Genomic DNA, 20,761 nt, shown 5'->3' with positions numbered 1-20,761 from the left:
AGAAATAAAGGATTTGATTGGATTTGACAACATGAACAATAACAAGACGACATAAGCAATAACTTGACAACATGAACATGAACTTACTTGCTGGTGGGGAGGGTAAACGAGGAACTTGACAATCTCAATTGGCTTTCCATACTTATTTTGCAGGGAGTACTGGGTAATGTTGAGTTCATCACCATGGATGATGATGGCTGTTGTCTCCTCTATGGTCGTTAACTTGATGGTCATCTCTCCTAAAAAAGTTTTATAATTATTTTTTTTTTAACACGTTGGCCATTTCCCACTGAGGCAGGGTGACCCAAAAAGAAAGAAAAAACTTTCATCATCATTCAACACTTTCACCATCACTCATACATAATCACTGTCTTTGCAGAGGTGCTCAGATACGACAGCTTAAACATCCCTCCAAACTGCCAACATCCCAAACCCTTCCTTTAAAGTGTAGGCATTGTACTACCCAGTTCCAGGACTCAAGTCCAGCTAACCAGTTTCCCTGAATCCCTTCACAAAATATTACCCTGCTCACACTCCAACAGCTCATCAGGTTAAACATATTTTAAAATGGGGTTGTAAGAGAAGTGAATGCTTTGGTGTTGGGGAGATATATGGGACTAAAAGATAAAGAATTTAATGAAAAGTGGCAGTAGTCACAGTTGCTTTTTGCTGATGACAATGCACTTTTGGCACATACTGAAGAGAAGCTGCAAAGGTTAGTGGACAAATTTGGGAGAATTTGTAAAAGAAGGAATTCAAAAGTGAACATAGGAAAGAGCAAGGTGATGAGAGTAGAAAAACAAAGAAGTAATGAAAGATTGGATATCAGATTGGAGAGAGAGAGTATGGAGGAAATGAACGTGTTTAGATATCTGGGAGCAGAGTTGTCAACATATGGGTCAATGAAAGATGAGGTGAATCATAGAACTAATGAGAGGGAAAAAAAGTGGGTGGTGCACTGAAGAGTCTGTGGAGACAAACTACTTTATCCATCAAGGTAAAAGGGAAAAATTAACATAATATAGTGGTATTAACACTATTATACATGTGTGAATCATGGGTTTTAAACATTGTAGCCAGGAGAAGGCTGGAAGCAAAGCAGTGGAGATATCGTGTCTGAGGGCAACGTGCGGTGCGAATATTATGCAGAGAGTTCGTGGTTTGGAGATTAAAAGAAGGTGCGGGGTTACTAAAAGTATTATCCAGAGAGCTGGGGAGCGGGTTGTTGAAGCGGCTTGAACTTTTAGAGAGGATGAAGAAAATAGAATGACTTGGAGGGTGTAGAAATCTGAAGTGGAGGGAAGGTGGGGTAGGGGCTGTGCTAAAGTAGGAGGGTGTAAAGGAGGAAGTGGAGGTAAATGTTTTTTTTTATGACGATGTGCTGTTGGAGTGTAAGCAAGATAACATTTGTGAAGGGATTCAGGAAAATTGGTTAGCCTGGCTTGAGTCCTGGAGGTACAAAGTACCTGCACTCTTAAGGAGGGGTCAGAATGTCACAATTCAGTATGTCATCTGAACCGTGATGTCAACACACTAATGGCAAAACAGTGATGGAGTGAATGATGGTAAATGTTTTTTTTCTTTTTCAGGTTAGCCTACCTCAGTGGGAGATGACCAGTGTGCTAAAAAAATAATTCTATAAATTGAGGAGCTTTCTAAGAGAACTAACTGCATACATAGGTTAATAAGATAACTGACTGTATATAGAGGAAGTTTACAACAGAGCTGTATACATCACCTTGTACATGTCTGGTTGTTAAGTTGGGATGAAGGGTGATGTCATAATGAAGGGGCCGCACGTGGAAGGGCAGTCGCACCTCTGACCATGGAAACTCCTCCCCATTGGTGGCGGTGGGCGGGGTGCTGGGTGGTGCTGCCGTGGGGTTGATGCTCAGTCCTGGCACCGGTTCCCCCGTGTATGTCGCTTCAGGGCACCCTGAAATATGCACATAGCTGAGTTTTGTAAAACTGACTTCAGAGGTCCTGGACCACTGATGTATGGTCCATAGATTTAAATAATTTACGGATAGTGAAAATTCTATCATTTTTAAATACTGAGACAAAACTTAAAAAATGCATAAATTTTGCAAGAATTTATTTCAAAGAACATCTGAATTTTTTTGACCTAAATACAACGTATAAACATCATGTTTACAGTAAACCCTCACTGTAGCGATCTCAAGTGCCATGATCTTTGGTGTGATGAACTCCAGTGCGATGATCTCTGGTGCAACACACTTCTGTGCGACAACCGGTGTGACAAACTTCGGTGCGACAAACTTTGATGCGACAAACTTTGGAGCAACAATCTCCGGTGCAGCAATCTCTGGTGTGGTGATCTTCAGTGCGGCGATCTTCAACATAACAGACTTTGATGTAAGAGTTAAAACAATGCGCATGTCAAGGACTACACGAAGTGCCCAGGGAGAGGAAGACTTGGGCCACGTAAAGTCTGTTTCATTGTCTTGTTCGTTAAGTAGGTTTCAATCCATAATCTTGTGCAAGTTAGTGTAGACAGTATGCCTACCCTGTATGTTTCAAACAGCTTTCACTAGGGGAGTTGCTGGCCTAAGGCCTGTTTTCAAGAGCCACCCACCAGGAGGCTGACACTAAGGACAGTGCTTGTGGCAAGTTCATGGTTCTAAGCTCACCTACCAGGCCCCAGCCTGGCAGGAGAGTGAGAGCAGGGACTGTTTGTAGAATGTCTGCAGAGTGAGTAAGAGCGCTACGTAAGCTGTCATCCAGTGAGGTCCAGGTAGGCTCAGGGCCTACCTGGACCTCACTGTTATCAGGCTTATATATGCATTTGAAAGTGAAAAAAAGGTTATGATTCACTTTACAGCAATTTCTGCTTTACAGCAGTAGCCCAGAACCTAACCTGCTGTATAAGCAAGGCCCTCCTGCACCTGGTTTAGTTAAACCAACAATCACACTGTACCTGGTTTAGTTAAGCCACGAATAACACTGTACCTGGTTTAGTGAAAGCAACAATGAGAGCCACAGCGATGATAGCAGCAAAGCCCAGAGTAACGACGCAACAAGCTCGCTTCTGGGAACACACCATCACCGCCCCAGGCTCGTACATTGCTCGCTTATTGACCATGAAGCCGCTCTCATTGGGCGAGCCTGCAAAAGGAAGTCAAAATTAAATAAATGCCTAATCCTTGTGAAAATGGCTCGAAATTTAATTTCGAGTTGACAAGTCAAAATTAATTTCAAATTTCTACAGAAGTAAATCCATACAAGTGGTAACGATTCCTTTTTAAGACTATATTTTTTGTGTGACAACAGTCAAGTATGGCAATGGCAGAGCCTTGCAGGTCTAACTGAACACTAATGACTGAATTTTGAATTTGGAAATCACTTGGGAGGCAATAAAAGCTTTCTTATGTATTAATTTTGCAACAAGATAAATATTTAATTTCAATGGGATATACCATACTGCAGAGAGAGAGGAAGAACAGTAGTAAACTATGGAAGTATGGGCTAGAGAATAGAGCAGTCTAGCGGCTACCTAGTTGATTTAGCGGGGCAAAAAATTTAATAAAAAACGATAAATTTAAAAAAAAAAAAGGGATTACGGTACTCAAGGCAGTACTCAGAGCAGCTAGCTGTTGGGCTGAGTAGAGCTGAGTACCAGTGAACAAATCATAAATCATCATTTAGTGATGACTTGAAGAAATTTTGAAAAGGACACAGAGACCACATTGATCATACTAGGCTACTCGTATCATTCATTTTCAAAAAATAATAAATAATGCATTAATAAATAATAGGGATGCGACCTGGTCAACACCGCTAAACGACCCGGTGTTACACACTGCGGTGAGTGGTGGAGATGGAAAAGCAAGCGAGGTGCTTCTATAAGTCACTACCTTAGTTCAATAACATCACTCCTATGGTGGTATCGTCTGCTAATTATATATATAAAAACTAAAACAAAAAATCCATGCTTTATTTCTTTACTGGGCATTTTATATTGAAATACACAGTCAGCTCTCTTACAAGATCCTATATATACATGTGTGTATATATATATATATATATATATATATATATATATATATATATATATATATATATATATATATATATATATATATATATATATATATATATATATATATATATATATATATATATAGATAGCCCTTTTCATAAAAGAAGTTGAAAAATTACATCAAAAATTGAATACAAAAGCTCCCTTATAAAGCTATTCTAAACTTTTTTCCTTTTTTTTTGTAAATGGAATTAAAAAAATAGAGTATCAAAAATTGAACAGCATGTACAATAAAGGCCTCTTCAAGTGCTGTTCAATTTTAGATGAACGTTTTCAATCATGGTTACAATAAAAAAAATAGTACTCAATACAAAGGAGCTTCATAATATAGCTGACTGTAGCACATACTATGAAGGCCTTTCAACGCATTATTCAATTTTGAATGCACTTTTTCAGTTGTATTTACGAAACGTCACACTGTACAGTGGAGCTCCATAGGAGAGCTGACTATAATGCAAACTGGGGGATTATCAGGATAAGTTATAAAGAGGACTAGGATTAATAACCTTGACTGGGACTAACTTACCCTCACTTCAATTTCAGGATACTACGCGGTCTCTTTCAATAAAAAAAAAGATGAAATAACAATGAAATATTGAATAAGGCCAAGATATTGCTTACTGACTATGTTATAAACATTATACTAATATATTGGTGAGCAAGAGTTGTATTCTATAATGGAAGTAGTGATGGAAGTAGGCTAGTGGTTATTTTGTACAGGAGCACCTCTGGTGTCATCCTGTGACTAGTCTTGCTACAGTCTAAAGTGGTCACTTTCCAAATACGTACAGCAATGGCCGAGAGCCTAACCTGCTGTATAAGTGGGGCCCTCCTGTGAACTGGAAAGCCTCTCATTATCCTGAAACTAGTCATGTTACAGTCTAAAGTGGTCACTTTCCAAGTACTGTGCACTGTGTACTGGAGCACCTCTCATGTCATCCTGGGACCAGTAACATCCCAGTGTATGGTGGTTACAGTTTGCAAGTACATGTCCACAAGTAAACACTATGAGAACATCAATGCCCCTCCTCAAGTTACTAAATGTGAACATTACCTTCATTGTTCTCACAGAAACATGCCCTTTACATGATACTAATGACACTAATGACCTACCCGAGTACTCAGCCATACAGGCTGCAGATTTAACCACAAGAAATGTAGTAGCACAATATATTACTTTAATGAGATGTGGTTTATTGACAAAAACTTGCATCAAACACGATCTAGGTGAATGTGTATTTTCTCTTGTTGCTACTTAAACCTTAAGCTTTTGTAGTTGGCTTTTTGCCAGCCTTTGCAGTAGCTTATATTGAACTGGCAGTGTGCTGGAATAAATATCAGGAATAGAGGCGAGTCTGATGCTTATTGCAGGAATGGGCACACAGCAAATGATTGGTGCTAGCCCATATCGAGGCACAAATTATGAAGGTCTGACATACACCTGGAGTATACCTGGAGAGGCTTTCAGAAGTCAATGCCCCCACAGCCTGGTCTATGACCATGCCTCATGGTGGATCAGGACCTGATCAACCAGGCTGTTGCTGCTGGATGCACATAAACCAATGTATGAACCACAGCCTGGCTGATCAGGTACTGACTAAGTGCCTGTCCAGCATCTTCTTGAAGACAGCCAGGGGTCTATTGGTAATCCCCCTTATGTATGCTGGGAGGCAGTTGAACAGTCTTGGGCTCCTCACACTTATTGTGTTGTCTTAGCATACTTGTGGCATCCCTGCTATTCATTGGGGGAATGTTGCATCTCCTGCCAAGTACATATATGTGTATTTTGCTATTGTAGGGAGTGATTTTAGTGTGCAAATTTGGGACTAGTTCCTCTAAGATTTTCCAGTGTATAATATGTATTTCTCACCTGTGTTCCAGGGAATACAAATCAAGGGACCAGGGAATACAAATCAAGGGCTGGACTAGACTTACAAAACCTCTGATATACCTATGATGGGTTTCAAGAGTTTTCCTACTTACCCAACCTTGCCTGGGCAAGGCTGGGTGTCTGCTGCTTGTTTGGTAAACTAGTGCCAATTTTGGTGATAATTTAAAAGATTTAATCATAAATAACTAAATAAACATCACATAATAATTGCCAGAGACTTTAATATCAGACTCGTGTGATCAGATGACCTCTACGTAGCCAGTCTCCTAAACACTATCAATAACTGCTTATTAATAACCAAACCTACTAGAATTATAAAGACTACTGCTGCCTCACTTGACCTGGACTAATACAGCACTTCCTCTTAAGGCTGGCATTATCACAGACAATACAACTGGTCATAACCTCATCTTGATACATATGCAACACTTGGGTATCTTTATTGCAGAAATGTTTTGCCACACAGTGGCTTCATCAGTCCAATACAGAGAAGAATGGTGAAGATCAGAAGGTGTTTGAGGTAATCAGTCTCCCAGCCTGGAGTCGATGTAGTCAGTCCATCAGTCTTTATAAGAATAAAGCACATGCACAAAGAAAGGGCTTATATACTGCAAACAGGTGAAGTGAAGCAGTCACAGGCCTACAATATCATAGAAAATTAGCCAATGCTCTCCGATACCCATACTTTGGCACACCCCTTACTTCCTAGTCACCAGTGTAACTAAATAACTATTTGAAACTAGGAAAAATCACCTTTAGAGTCAGCGATGCCAGAGTGAATAACCTCAATTGAGGTGTTGTATTAATGATGGTAATTTTAGGTCAATTACACTGTTCCAGTTGACCAAATATTTAGTTATTTTGCTAATATGCCTCCCATTTTAGCAACTTAACACAAGAAACTGCCCAATAAACTATTTCAGTTATCTAATAAAGTTATCAGAAATTGGTAATTTGTCCAATTTCACACAAATTTCAAAATATTCCAATTTTAAAATAGGGTCCAGAATAAACAATGTAGGCCTTAAAAGACACTAAAATAACATTTCCTCTGTTCATTAGTTACATTTCCTGGCTTTACACATGAATTTCATTCTGATTTTTTATTCACACAAAAAAGATTTACTGTTATGCAATATTGTAATAACTGAATAAATGATATCAGTGCCTTCATGAACACACATTAGACCCACCAGTTAACGTGTACTGGACGCATGATGTGATTTATTTACTCTTGAACATTGGTAAAAATCAAACATATCCCTTAGTTTGAGCTCAATTTCAAGCTATTTTTCGGTCCTAAAACCAAACGAAATCATCTCTATTTCTGTAATATATCTTCCATTCTATCAAATGAGACTAAGAAACTGCAAATAAAACCATAAAAAAATAGGAAAATACAATGCAAATTCACTGCTTTAAACCAAAAATATGGTCGAAGTTTTTTCTCTTTATACACTGCATGCTGCATGACTTTTTTTTAAATGATGCACATTCATCACAGACCCATTTTCTCATATCTAGGCCCAAATTTACCACTCACAGCAGTAAAGTCTGTGCCAATGTGTTAGGGCATGCGCTGAGCTCCCGCCGTACAGCAATGACACAGATCTAGGTATGGGCCCTCAAGTGCTTAATTGATCAAGTACACACAACTAGACATTACCAACATAACCTTCTGTGTCTTATGTACTAGTACGCAGGTGCTGGTACTGTGTCCGATGTACTAGTACGTACTCGTATGTACTAATACGCACTAGTATGTATGCACGCACTAGTACATACTAATACGTATGTACTAGTACGCAGGTGCTGGTACTGTGTCTGATGTACTAGTACGCAGGTGCTGGTACTGTGTCCGATGTACTAGTACGTACTCGTATGTACTAATACGCACTAGTATGTATGCACGCACTAGTACATACTAATACGTATGTACTAGTATGCAGGTGCTGGTACTGTGTCTGATGTACTAGTACGCAGGTGCTGGTACTGTGTCCGATGTACATACTAGTACGTACTCGTATGTACTAATATGCACTAATATGTATGCACGCACTAGTACATACTAATACGTATGTACTAGTACGCAGGTGCTGGTACTGTGTCCAATGTACTAGTACGCAGGTGCTGGTAGTGTCCAATGTACTAGTACGCAGGTGCTGGTACTGTGTCCAATGTACTAGTACACAGGTGCTGGTACTGTGTCCAATGTACTAGTACACAGGTGCTGATACTGTGTCCGAAGTACTAGTATGCAGGTTCTGGTACTGTGTCCGATGTACTAGTACGTACTTGTATGTACTAATACGCACTAGTATGTATGCACACACTAGTACACACTAATACGTATGTACTAGTACCCAGGTGCTGGTAGTGTCCAATGTACTAGTATGCAGGTGCTGGTACTGTGTCCAATGTACTAGTACACAGGTGCTGGTACTGTGTCTGAAGTACTAGTATGCAGGTTCTGGTACTGTGTCTGATGTAGTAGTAATCAAGAGCTGGTACTGTGTCCGATGTACTAGTACGCAGGTGCTGGTACTGTGTCCAAAGTACTAGTATGCAGGTTCTGGTACTGTGTCTGATGCACTAGTATGCAGGTGCTGGTACTGTGTCCGATGTAGTAGTAATCAAGAGCTGGTATTGTGTCCGATGTACTGGTACACAGGTGCTGGTACTGTGTCCGAAGTACTAGTATGCAGGTTCTGGTACTGTGTCCGATGTAGTAGTAATCAAGAGTTGGTACTGTGTCCGATGTACTAGTATGCAGGTGCTGGTACTGTGTCCGATGTACTAGTATGCAGGTGCTGGTACTGTGTCTGATGTACTAGTATGCAGGTGCTGGTACTGTGTCCAACGTATTAGTATGCAGGTGCTGGTACTGTGTCTGATGTATTAGTATGCAGGTGCTGGTACTGTGGCCGACGTATTAGAATGTGCAGGTGCTGGTACTGTGTCTGATGTACTAGTATGCAGGTGCTGGTACTGTGTCTGATGTACTAGTATGCAGGTGCTGGTACTGTGTCTGATGTACTAGTATGCAGGTGCTGGTACTGTGTCTGATGTACTAGTATGCAGGTGCTGGTACTGTGTCTGATGCACTAGTACGCAGGTGCTGGTACTGTGGCCGACGAATTAGTATACAGGACTATGGATCTCCAGTGCTACTGAGACTCATTCTGAGCTCTTCCTTGTCTATAATAAGCTCCAACTTTCCAATAATGCCATATATTAGAGAAAATTTTTTTTTGAAAATTCATTACATGCCGGGATATACTAACTGTGGCATCATTACAATAAATGTTGTAGTGACTATAATTTTCTTTAGAAACATTGTACGAAGATGAGATTTACACCAAAACGTTGCCAGATTGCTAAACAAATTTTTGGTAACGTTAATTCATTTTTCAATTTTCTTCAAATATTTTCAAAGGTTTTTGTACCCAGGGAGTAAAGCCATTTCCATGTTACTCAGAATGGCGCAGAATTTGAAACCTATTAATCATTTATTTCTGGAATTTTCCATTTAATATTTTCAGGCCGCAGTCAACTGCTGATAACTGAAACCTCAGAAACTGACTCCACAGACATGGGGCTTCTACTGTATGCTTTTGCTCTACTGCCCACAGGAGAAGAGAAGAGAAAAGAATAAACTGACAAAATACCATGACTGGAACAAAGCACAAATAACCTGCATATGGGAGAACAAAAATTACGATATCTTGGTTCGACTTAGACCAAGTAAAACTGAAACATCATGTTTCTTTCTCCTATGTGCGAGTTACTTGTATATAGATACAAGGTTCACAATAAACTAATTGCTTCAGCAGCAACTCTGAGCCTTAAGCAAGATTTGCAGTGACCAATTCTGAGCAAGATCATGTTAATAATAATTCAATCAAACCTCTTTTAAAACTTATCATTGGCTTTGGGAAGGAAAAGTTTCGATGCTGGTGAAGTTCTCTTGACTGAAGGGGAGCAGAGCTACCATCCCCTTCCTTGGAACAAATCTCCTTACCTCCCGTTCCCAAGGTGCAGCCTGACCCCTAGAAACTGAGTAATTATGTACAATGACTCTAAGATCATTTTAGAGTGCTTAAAGGAACAAGCAGATGAGAGGGTGGGCAGTAAGTGGTGTGGTGGAAGGTGGCACATGTGGTGGTAGATGGTGAGTGTGGTGGTAGATGGTGAGTGTGGTGGTAGATGGTGAGTGTGGTGGTAGATGGTGAGTGTGATGGTAGATGGTGAGTGTGGTGTCGGCCGGTGGGTGTCGGCCGGTGGGTGTCAGCAGGTGCGTGTGGGTGTCGGCCAGTGGGTGTGGTGTCGGCAAGTGCGTGTGGGTGTCGGCCGGTGGGTGTGGTGTCGGCCGGTGGGTGTGGTGTCGGCCGGTGGGTGTGATGTCGGCCGGTGGGTGTGGTGTCGGCAGGTGCATGTGGGTGTCGGCCGTTGGGTGTGGTGTTGGCAGGTGCGTGTGGGTGTCGGCCGGTGGGTGTGGTGTCGGCAAGTGCGTGTGGGTGTCGGCCGGTGGGTGTGGTGTCGGCAGGTGCGTGTGGGTGTCGGCCGGTGTGTGTGGTGTTGGCAGGTGCGTGTGGGTGTCGGCCGGTGGGTGTGGTGTCGGCAGGTGCGTGTGGGTGTCGGCCGGTGGGTGTGGTGTCGGCAGGTGCGTGTGGGTGTCGGCTGGTGGGTGTGGTGTCGGCAGGTGTGTGTGGGTGTCGGCCGGTGGGTGTGGTGTCGGCCAGTGCAAACAGGGTGCGGTGGATCAAGACTAAGCTCTGTACAGTATATTAAAACAGATCAAAACCAGAATTGGAAAAAAATCACGAGATTTAAATAATCAGAAAATACCAAAATCTGACTATAAACATCAGAGTTTAATTACCAGATTTAAAGTACCAAAAAATACCAGATTATAATTAAAACCAGAAGTTTACTTTTATTGCATCATTAGTGAATTGCAAAGCCCTGCAATATAGAAATTAATTATTAATATATATATATATATATATATATATATATATATATATATATATATATATATATATATATATATATATATATATATATATATATATATATATATATATATACATATATATATATATACACATATATATACACATATATATATACACACATATATATATACATATATATACACATATATATATATATATATATATATAGAGATATATATATATATATATATATATATATATATATATATATATATATATATATATATATATACTATATATGCAATAAGATCACAGTAAACAGGTGATTTCAGAATATGCAAAACAACCACTCTGAAAGAATAAGAAATTCCAAGCGCTTTCGTGACTACTCACATTATCAAGGAACTATCGATAGTTCCTTGATAATGTGAGTAGTCACGAAAGCGCTTGGAATTTCTTATTCTTTCAGAGTGGTTGTTTTGCATATACTATATATATATATACTATATATATATATATATATATATACTATATATATATATATATATATATATATATATATATATATATATATATATATATATATATATATATATACACACACACACACACACACAAATCATATTTCCCATATATAAACCATATATGCCCATACATACATGTCACACACACACACACACACACACACACACACACACACACACACACAGAGGAGCTCGGACTCGACCCCCGCAACCTCAACTAGGCGAGTACACACACACACACAGCTGACTGTCGATTAAGGTGGTAGTCATTTTCCTGAAAAGCACCGACTCAAAATTCACTGAAAATAAACAGGACACGTGGAAAAAATTAGGTTATGTTCATTAAAAAAAAAAAAGCCAACCACAATTACGTATTTTAAAGCTTTGTAATTTGTCAAAACTTAAAAATAATTAAGTTCTCTATTCATTGCATTATAGTTATCGTTGCTTTTTGATATGGAAATGTATTGGTAGGATTGGTGTAACCCTGAACAATACCAGTACGTACATATGACAGGCAGATCAAATACAGTACACCATTACTTGGCTGGGTTACAAGTATCTTTGGCAGGTTAAATCACCACCACCAGATGTAGACCAAACGAAATGTAAACTTGGCCAGATGGACCATTGTCACACCCTGCGTCATTATGTACTGGAGTGTGATCAAATTAATGAATTTAGAGACAACTCACTCAGAAATGTTCAAGAAATGGCAAAGCATTTTATCTACAGTGGTATATTACAGACCATTCAGGAGAAATACCCTGACTTTGCTAGCTGTAAATAATGCATTACCACGTGTGTGTACTCACCTAGTTGAGGTTGCGGGGGTCGAGTCCGAGCTCCTGGCCCCGCCTCTTCACTGATCGCTACTAGGTCACTCTCCCTGAGCCGTGAGCTTTATCATACCTCTGCTTGAAGCTATGTATGGATCCTGCCTCCACTACATCGCTTCCCAAACTATTCCACTTACTGACTACTCTGTGGCTGAAGAAATACTTCCTATCATCCCTGTGATTCATCTGTGTCTTCAGCTTCCAACTGTGTCCCCTTGTTACTGTGTCCAATCTCTGGAACATCCTGTCTTTGTCCACCTTGTCAATTCCTCTCAGTATTTTGTATGTCGTTATCATGTCCCCCCTATCTCTCCTGTCCTCCAGTGTCGTCAGGTTGATTTCCCTTAACCTCTCCTCGTAGGACATACCTCTTAGCTCTGGGACTAGTCTTGTTGCAAACCTTTGCACTTTCTCTAGTTTCTTCACATGCTTGGCTAGGTGTGGGTTCCAAACTGGTGCCGCATACTCCAATATGGGCCTAACGTACACGGTGTACAGGGTCCTGAATGATTCCTTATTAAGATGTCGGAATGCTGTTCTGAGGTTTGCCAGGCGCCCATATGCTGCAGCAGTTATTTGGTTGATGTGCGCTTCAGGAGATGTGCCTGGTGTTATACTCACCCCAAGATCTGTTTCCTTGAGTGAGGTTTGTAGTCTCTGGCCCCCTAGACTGTACTCAGTCTGCGGTCTTCTTTGCCCTTCCCCAATCTTCATGACTTTGCACTTGGTGGGATTGAACTCCAGGAGCCAATTGCTGGACCAGGTCTGCAGCCTGTCCAGATCCCTTTGTAGTTCTGCCTGGTCTTCGATCGAGTGAATTCTTCTCATCAACTTCACGTCATCTGCAAACAGGGACACCTCAGAGTCTATTCCTTCCGTCATGTCGTTCACAAATACCAGAAACAGCACTGGTCCTAGGACTGACCCCTGCGGGACCCCGCTGGTCACAGGTGCCCACTCTGACACCTCGCCACGTACCATGACTCGCCGCTGTCTTCCTGACAAGTATTCCCTGATCCATTGTAGTGCCTTCCCTGTTATCCCTGCTTGGTCCTCCAGTTTTTGCACCAATCTCTTGTGTGGAACTGTGTCAAATGCCTTCTTACAGTCCAAGAAAATGCAATCCACCCACCCCTCTCTCTCTTGTCTTACTGCTGTCACCATGTCATAGAACTCCAGTAGGTTTGTGACACAGGATTTCCCGTCCCTGAAACCATGTTGGCTGCTGTTGATGAGATCATTCCTTGAACATTAAAATGGTATAAAATACCGACAGGTTGTTAGGTAAGACACATATGCAACAGTTAGGTATCTTTATTTCGAAACGTTTCGCCTACACAGTAGGCTTCTTCAGTCGAGTACAGAAAAGTTGATAGAAGCAGAAGATACTTGAAGACGATGTAATCAGTCCATCACCTAACAGATCATTCCTTTCTAGGTGTTCCACCACTCTTCTCCTGATAATCTTCTCCATGATTTTGCATACTATACATGTCAGTGACACTGGTCTGTAGTTTAATGTGTGTGTGTGTGTGTGTATGTGTGTGTACTCACCTAATTGTGGTTGCAGGGGTCGAGACTCAGCTCCTGGCCCCGCCTCTTCACTGATTGCTACTAGGTCCTCTCTCTCTCTGCTTCCTGAGCTTTATCATACCTCTTCTTAAAACTATGTATGGTTACTGCCTCCACTACTTCACTTGCTAGGCTATTCCACTTCCTGACGACTCTATGACTGAAGAAATACTTCCTAACGTCCCTGTGACTCGTCTGAGTCCTCAGCTTCCAGTTGTGACCCCTTGTTTCTGTGTCCCCTCTCTGGAACATCCTATCTCTGTCCACCTTGTCTATTCCCCGCAGTATTTTGTATGTCGTTATCATGTCTCCCCTGACCCTTCTGTCCTCCAGTGTCGTCAGTCCAATTTCCCTCAACCTTTCCTAGTATGACATTCCCCTGAGCTCTGGGACTAGTCTTGTTGCAAACCTTTGTACTTTCTCTAACTTCTTGACATGCTTGACCAGGTGTGGGTTCCAGACTGGTGCTGCATATTCCAGTATGGGCCTAACATACACAGTGTACAGTGTCTTGAACGATTCCTTATTAAGGTATCGGAACGCTATTCTCAGGTTTGCCAGGCGCCCGTATGCTGCAGTAGTTATTTGGTTGATGTGTGCCTCCGGTGACGTGCTTGGTGTTATGGTCACCCCGAGGTCTTTCTCCCTGAGTGAGGGTGTGGGTGTGTGTGTACTCACCTATTTGTACTCACCTATTTGTGGTTGCAGGGGTCGATTCACAGCTCCTGGCCCCGCCTCTTCGCTGATTGCTACTAGGTCCTCTCTCTCCCTGCCCCATGAGCTCTATCATACCTCGCCTTAAAACTATGTATGGTTCCCGCCTCCACTACGTCACTTTCTAGGCTATTCCACGGCCTGACTACTCTATGACTGAAGAAATACTTCCTAACATCCCTTTGATTCATCTGAGTCTTCAACTTCCAATTGTGACCTCTTGTGTCTGTGTCCCTTCTCTGGAACATCCCGTCTTTGTCCACCTTGTCTATTCCGCGCAGTATTTTATATGTCGTTATCATGTGTGTGTGTGTGTGTGTGTGTGTGTGTGTACTCACCTAGTTGTACTCACCTAGTTGTACTCACCTAGTTGAGGTTGCGGGGGTCGAGTCCGAGCTCCTGGCCCCGCCTCTTCACTGATCGGTACTAGGTCACTCTCCCTGAGCTGTGAGCTTTATCATACCTCTGCTTAAAGCTATGTATGGATCCTGCCTCCACTACATCACTTCCCAAACTACTGACTACTCTGTGGCTGAAGAAATACTTCCTAACATCCCTGTGATTTATCTGTGTCTTCAGCTTCCAACTGTGTCCCCTTGTTACTGTGTCCAATCTCTGGAACATCCTGTCTTTGTCCACCTTGTCAATTCCTCTCAGTATTTTGTATGTCGTTATCATGTCCCCCCTATCTCTCCTGTCCTCCAGTGTGTGTGTGTGTGTGTGTGTGTGTGTGTGTGTGTGTGTGTGTGTGTGTGTGTGTGTGTGTGTGTGTGTGTGTGTGTGTGTGTGTGTGTGTGTCTGTGTGTGTGTGTGTGTGTGTGTGTGTGTGTCTGTGTGTGTGTCTGTGTGTGTGTCTGTGTGTGTGTCTGTGTGTGTGTCTGTGTGTGTGTCTGTGTGTGTGTCTGTGTGTGTGTCTGTGTGTGTGTCTGTGTGTGTGTCTGTGTCTGTGTCTGTGTCTGTGTCTGTGTCTGTGTCTGTGTCTGTGTCTGTCTGTCTGTCTGTCTGTCTGTCTGTCTGTCTGTCTGTCTGTCTGTGTCTGTCTGTCTGTCTGTCTCAACAATCAATATTTGCACCAATAACTCATTACAGTTGTGACCGGGTGTGGAAGTGTGAATTGCTCATTACTCTATAATTTGTTCATGATTGTAGCCATGTATAAACCTAAGTAACCATTCTTAAAGGATTCATTACCTTTGTAACTTGTGAGTTCATTACGTTTGTACCTAGTTCAGCTATCGAAACTTTGGGGGCCCAGTCCCTGGACCCATTACATACCTCTGTAATCTGTAAATACCTTTGTAACTTGTCATGACTTTGACCAGACCTACCTGGAGTTCATTACCTTTGTAAATTGTGAGTTCATTACCTTTGTAAATTGAGTTCATTACCTTTGTAAATTGTGAGTTCATTACCTTTGTAACTTGCTCAGCTATCAAAACTTTGAGGCCCAGTCCCTGGACCCATTATGTACCTCTGTAATCTTTTGACTACCGCCCACAGGATGGGTACGGGGTGCATAATAAAGATATTAAACTAAAACTTGTCACAACTACCACCTGCCATTACCACAATCACCTACAAACATCAGTAAATATACCATATACAGTGGACCCCCGCTTAACGATCACCTCCCAATGCGACCAATTATGTAAGTGTATTTATGCAAGTGCATTTGTACGTGTATGTTTGGGGGTCTGAAATGGACTAATCTACTTCACAATATTCCTTATGGGAACAAATTCAGTCAGTACTTGCACCTGAACATACTTCTGGAATGAAAAAATATCATTAACCGGGGGTCCACTGTATTATCAGTCATAAGATAAGACTTTTTAATATATAGATATGTCCAGCATAATATGGATGCAAGCTATCTAAAAATACAAAAAAAAAATATAAATAAATAAAATCACGAGAAAACTGTCTGAGGTTATGAGTGATGCTGTTGTTATTCTTGGGTTTAGAGTTGCAATGGTAGAAGGGTCATCAAGATAACATAATTGAAGATTTGTTCGGATTTTTAACCCAGGAGAGGTTAGCCACTCAGGATAAGCCAAGAAAATCAGTGCATCATCCAGGTCTGTCTTATTTCCATTGGAGTCCTTCAATCTTGTCCCCTATAATGTGAACCACACCAATTATCCAAGAAAGGAAATGCCAGCTGCTCTAAGCTACATCAATCACCAGCTAAGAGCTATATCAGCCTGGGGAAACCGATGGCAGGTAACATTTGCTCCTGAGAAAACACAAATGATGATGGTTTCTAGGCACCATGATGATACTGCTGGAGCAATAGTAAGTATGAATGGAAGAGTGTTGGTACCCGGGGATGAAACTGATATCCTTGGGGAGAAATCTGACTAAAAAATTGACTATGTAGAACCATGTTGTAAATCTTGCAAACATGGTGGCCAGGAAGCTCACAGCACTTCAATGAGTTTCACATCTGCTCGACAGTAGAGGTTGCAAGCTTCTGTACGAGGCATGTGCTCACACCTTGAGTATGCTCCATTTTCTTGGACTGCCCAGGTACCTACTCACTGCTAGGTGAACAGGGACAGCAGGTGTAAAGAAACATACCCAGTATTTCCAACTGGTCAGGGTGTCCATCTCTCTGCTGTGAAGTTGACTACCAGAATGCTTTTGTAAATATAAATAATTAATAAATATTAATAAATTTATTCTCTTTTCTCCTTCCATAACTGATCCTTCAACATTATTGCTACCCCTTCCTTACCTCTAACTCTCTCAGATACTCCAGATTTAATCCCATTTATTTCCCCCCACCGAAACTCCCCTACCCCCTTCAGCTTTGTTTCACTTAGGGCCAGGACATCCAACTTTTCATTCATAACATCAGCAATCATCTGTTTCTTGTAATCCGCACTACATCCACGCACATTCAAGCATCCCAGTTTTATGAAGTTTTTCTCCTTCTCTTTTTTAGGAGAAAAGAGTATATGAATGTGTAAATTCAAGGATTATGTGGATTAAAGTAAAGGTTGGATGTGAAAAGTGGGTCATAATAAGCGTGTATGCACCTGGAGAAGAGAGGAATGTAGAGGAGAGAGATTTTGGGAGATGTTAAGTGAATGTATAGGAAACTTTGAACCAAGTGAGAGAGTAATTGTGGTAGGGGATCTGAATGCTAAAGTAGGAGAAACTTTTGGAGAGGGTGTGGTAGGTAAGTTTGAGGTGCCAGGTGTAAATGATAATGGGAGCCCTCTGATTGAACTTTGTATAGAAAGGGGTTTGGTTATAGGTAATACATATTTTAAGAAAAAGATAAGATAAGATTTCGTTCAGATTTTTAACCCCGGAGGGTTAGCCACCCAGGATAACCCAAGAAAGTCAGTGCGTCATCGAGGACTGTCTAACTTATTTCCATTGGGATCCTTAATCTTGCCCTCCAGGATGCGACCCACACCAGTCGACTAACACCCAGGTACCTATTTGCTGCTAGGTGAACAGGACAACAGGTGTAAGGAAACGTGTCGGAATGTTTCCACCCGCTGGGAATCGAACCCGGGCCCTCCGTGTGTGAAGCGGGAGCTTTAGCCACCAGACCACCGGGCCACCGGTGGAGGATAAGTATACAAGATATGATGTAGGGCGAAATGACAGTAGCTTGTTGGATTATGTATTAGTAGATAAAATACTGTTGAGTAGACTTCAGGATGTACATGTTTATAGAGGGGCCACAGATATATCAGATGACTTTTTAGTTGTAGCTACACTGAGAGCAAAAGGTAGATGGGATACAAGGAGAATAGAAGCATCTGGGAAGAGAGAGGTAAAGGTTTATAAACTAAAAGAGGAGGCAGTTAGGGTAAGATATAAACAGCTATTGGAGGATAGATGGGCAAATGAGAGCATAGGCAATGGGGTCGAAGAGGTATGGGGTAGGTTTAAAAATGTAGTGTTAGAGTGTTCAGCAGAAGTTTGTGGTTACAGGAAAGTGGGTGCAGGAGGGAAGAGGAGCGATTGGTGGAATGATGATGTAAAGAGAGTAGTAAGGGAGAAAAAGTTAGCATATGAGAAGCTTTTACAAAGTAGAAGTGATGCAAGGAGGGAAGAGTATATGGAGAAAAGGAGAGAGGTTAAGAGATTGGTGAAGCAATGTAAAAAGAGAGCAAATGAGAGAGTGGGTGAGATGTTATCAACAAATTTTGTTGAAAATAAGAAAAAGTTTTGGAGATCAACAAGTTGAGGAAGCCTAGAGAACAAATGGATTTGTCAGTTAAAAATAGGAGAGGAGAGTTATTAAATGGAGAGTTAGAGGTATTGGGAAGATGGAGGGAATATTTTGAGGAATCGTTAAATGTTGATGAAGAAAAGGAAGCTGTGATTTCATGTATAGGGCAAGGAGGAATAACAGGTGGGGATATAGTTTTGGAGTGGTTGGTGCTATTATTTAATAAATGTATGGAAGAGGGTAAGGTACCTAGGGATTGGCAGAGAGCATACATAGTTCCTATGTATAAAGGCAAAGGGGACAAAAGAGAGTGCAAAAATTATTGGAGGATAAGTCTGTTGAGTGTACCTGGTAAAGAGTATGGTAGAGTTATTATTGAAAGAATTAAGAGTAAGACGGAGAATAGGATAGCAGATGAACAAAGCGGCTTCAGGAAAGGTAGGGGGTGTGTGGACCAGGTGTTTACAGTGAAACATATAAGTGAACAGTATTTAGATAAGGCTAAAGAGGTTTTTGTGGCATTTATGGATTTGGAAAAGGCGTATGACAGGGTGGATAGGGGGGCAATGTGGCAGATGTTGCAGGTGTATGGTATAGGAGGTAGATTACTGAAAGCAGTGAAGAGTTTTTACGAGGATAGTGAGGCTCAAGTTAGAGTATGTAGGAAAGAGGGAGATTATTTCCCAGTAAAAGTAGGCCTTAGACAAGGATGTGTGATGTCACCATGGTTGTTTAATATATTTATAGATGGGGTTGTAAGAGAAGTAAATGCGAGGGTCTTGGCAAGAGGTATGGAATTAAAATATAAAGAATCACACAAAGTGGGAGTTGTCACAGTTGCTCTTTGCTGATGACACTGTGCTTTTGGGAGATTCTGAAGAGAAGTTGCAGAGGTTGGTGGATGAATTTGGTAGGGTATATAAAAGAAGAAAATTAAAAGTGAATACAGGAAAGAGTAAGGTTATGAGGATAACAAAAAGATTAGGTGATGAAAGATTGTATATCAGATTGGAGGGATAGAGTATGGAGGAGGTGAATGTATTCAGATATTTGGGAGTGGACGTGTCAGTGGATGGGTCTATGAAAGATGAGGTGAATCAGAGAATTGATGAGGGGAAAAGGGTGAGCGGTGCACTTAGGAGTCTGTGGAGACAAAGAACTTTGTCCTTGGAGGCAAATGGGGAATGTATGAGAGTATAGTTTTACCAACACTCCTGTATGGGTGTGAAGCATGGGTGATGAATGTTGCAGCGAGGAGAAGGCTGGAGGCAGTGGAAATGTCATGTCTGAGGGCAATGTGTGGCGTGAATATAATGCAGAGAATTCGTAGTTTGGAAGTTAGGAGGAGGTGCGGGATTGCCAAAACTGTTGTCCAGAGGGCTGAGGAAGGGTTGTTGAGGTGGTTCGGACATGCAGAGAGAATGGAGCGGAACAGAATGACTTCAAGAGTGTATCAGTCTGTAGAGGAAGGAAGGCAGGGTAGGGGTCGACCTAGGAAAACTTGGAGGGAGGGGGTAAAGAAGGTTTTGTGTGCAAGGGGCTTAGACTTCCAGCGGGCATGCGTTAGCATGTTAGATAGGAGTGAATGGAGATAAATGGTTTTTAATACTTGACGTGCTGTTGGAGTGTGAGCAAAGTAACATTTATGAAGGGATTCAGGGAAACCGGCAGGCCAGACTTGAGTCCTGGAGATGGGAAGTACAGTGCCTGCACTATGAAGGAGGGGTGTTAATGTTGCAGTTTAAAAACTGTAGTGTAAAGCACCCTTCTGGCAAGACAGTGATGGAGTGAATGATGGTTAAAGTTTTTCTTTTTCGCGCCACCCTGCCTTGGTGGGAATCGGCCAGTATGCCAATAAATTTTTTTTTTTTTTTTTCCAACAAGTCGGCCGTCTCCCACCGAGGCAGGGTGACCCAAAAAAGAAAGAAAATCCCCAAAAAGAAAATACTTTCATCATCATTCAACACTTTCACCACACTCACACATTATCACTGTTTTTGCAGAGGTG

The 20,761-nt window shown here is 41.5% G+C and overlaps 1 protein-coding gene across 4 annotated transcripts in view; it reads right to left on the bottom strand.

Moving 5' to 3' along the window:
* LOC128697093 (endoplasmic reticulum aminopeptidase 1-like) overlaps nt 1-20,761 on the bottom strand; it is a 196,058-nt gene that overhangs the window by 122,757 nt on the left and 52,540 nt on the right. For 3 of the 4 annotated variants that reach the window (XM_070095300.1, XM_070095297.1, XM_070095298.1), the window contains 3 exons: nt 2,971-3,126; nt 1,739-1,936; nt 88-239 (listed from right to left, as the gene is read on the bottom strand). In XM_070095300.1, coding sequence (XP_069951401.1) covers nt 88-239; nt 1,739-1,936; nt 2,971-3,126 — 506 coding nt within the window. Of the gene's footprint in view, nt 1-87; nt 240-1,738; nt 1,937-2,970; nt 3,127-4,586; nt 4,619-20,761 lie in introns of all 4 variants that reach the window. The other variant, XM_070095299.1, reaches the window with a different exon arrangement.

This window comes from Cherax quadricarinatus, chromosome 49 (assembly GCF_038502225.1).
Source record: "Cherax quadricarinatus isolate ZL_2023a chromosome 49, ASM3850222v1, whole genome shotgun sequence".
In the NCBI taxonomy this organism is placed as follows: Eukaryota; Metazoa; Arthropoda; class Malacostraca; order Decapoda; family Parastacidae; genus Cherax; species Cherax quadricarinatus.
Note: the sequence above shows the minus strand (reverse complement) of the source record. Positions and strands in the feature narration are given on the sequence as shown.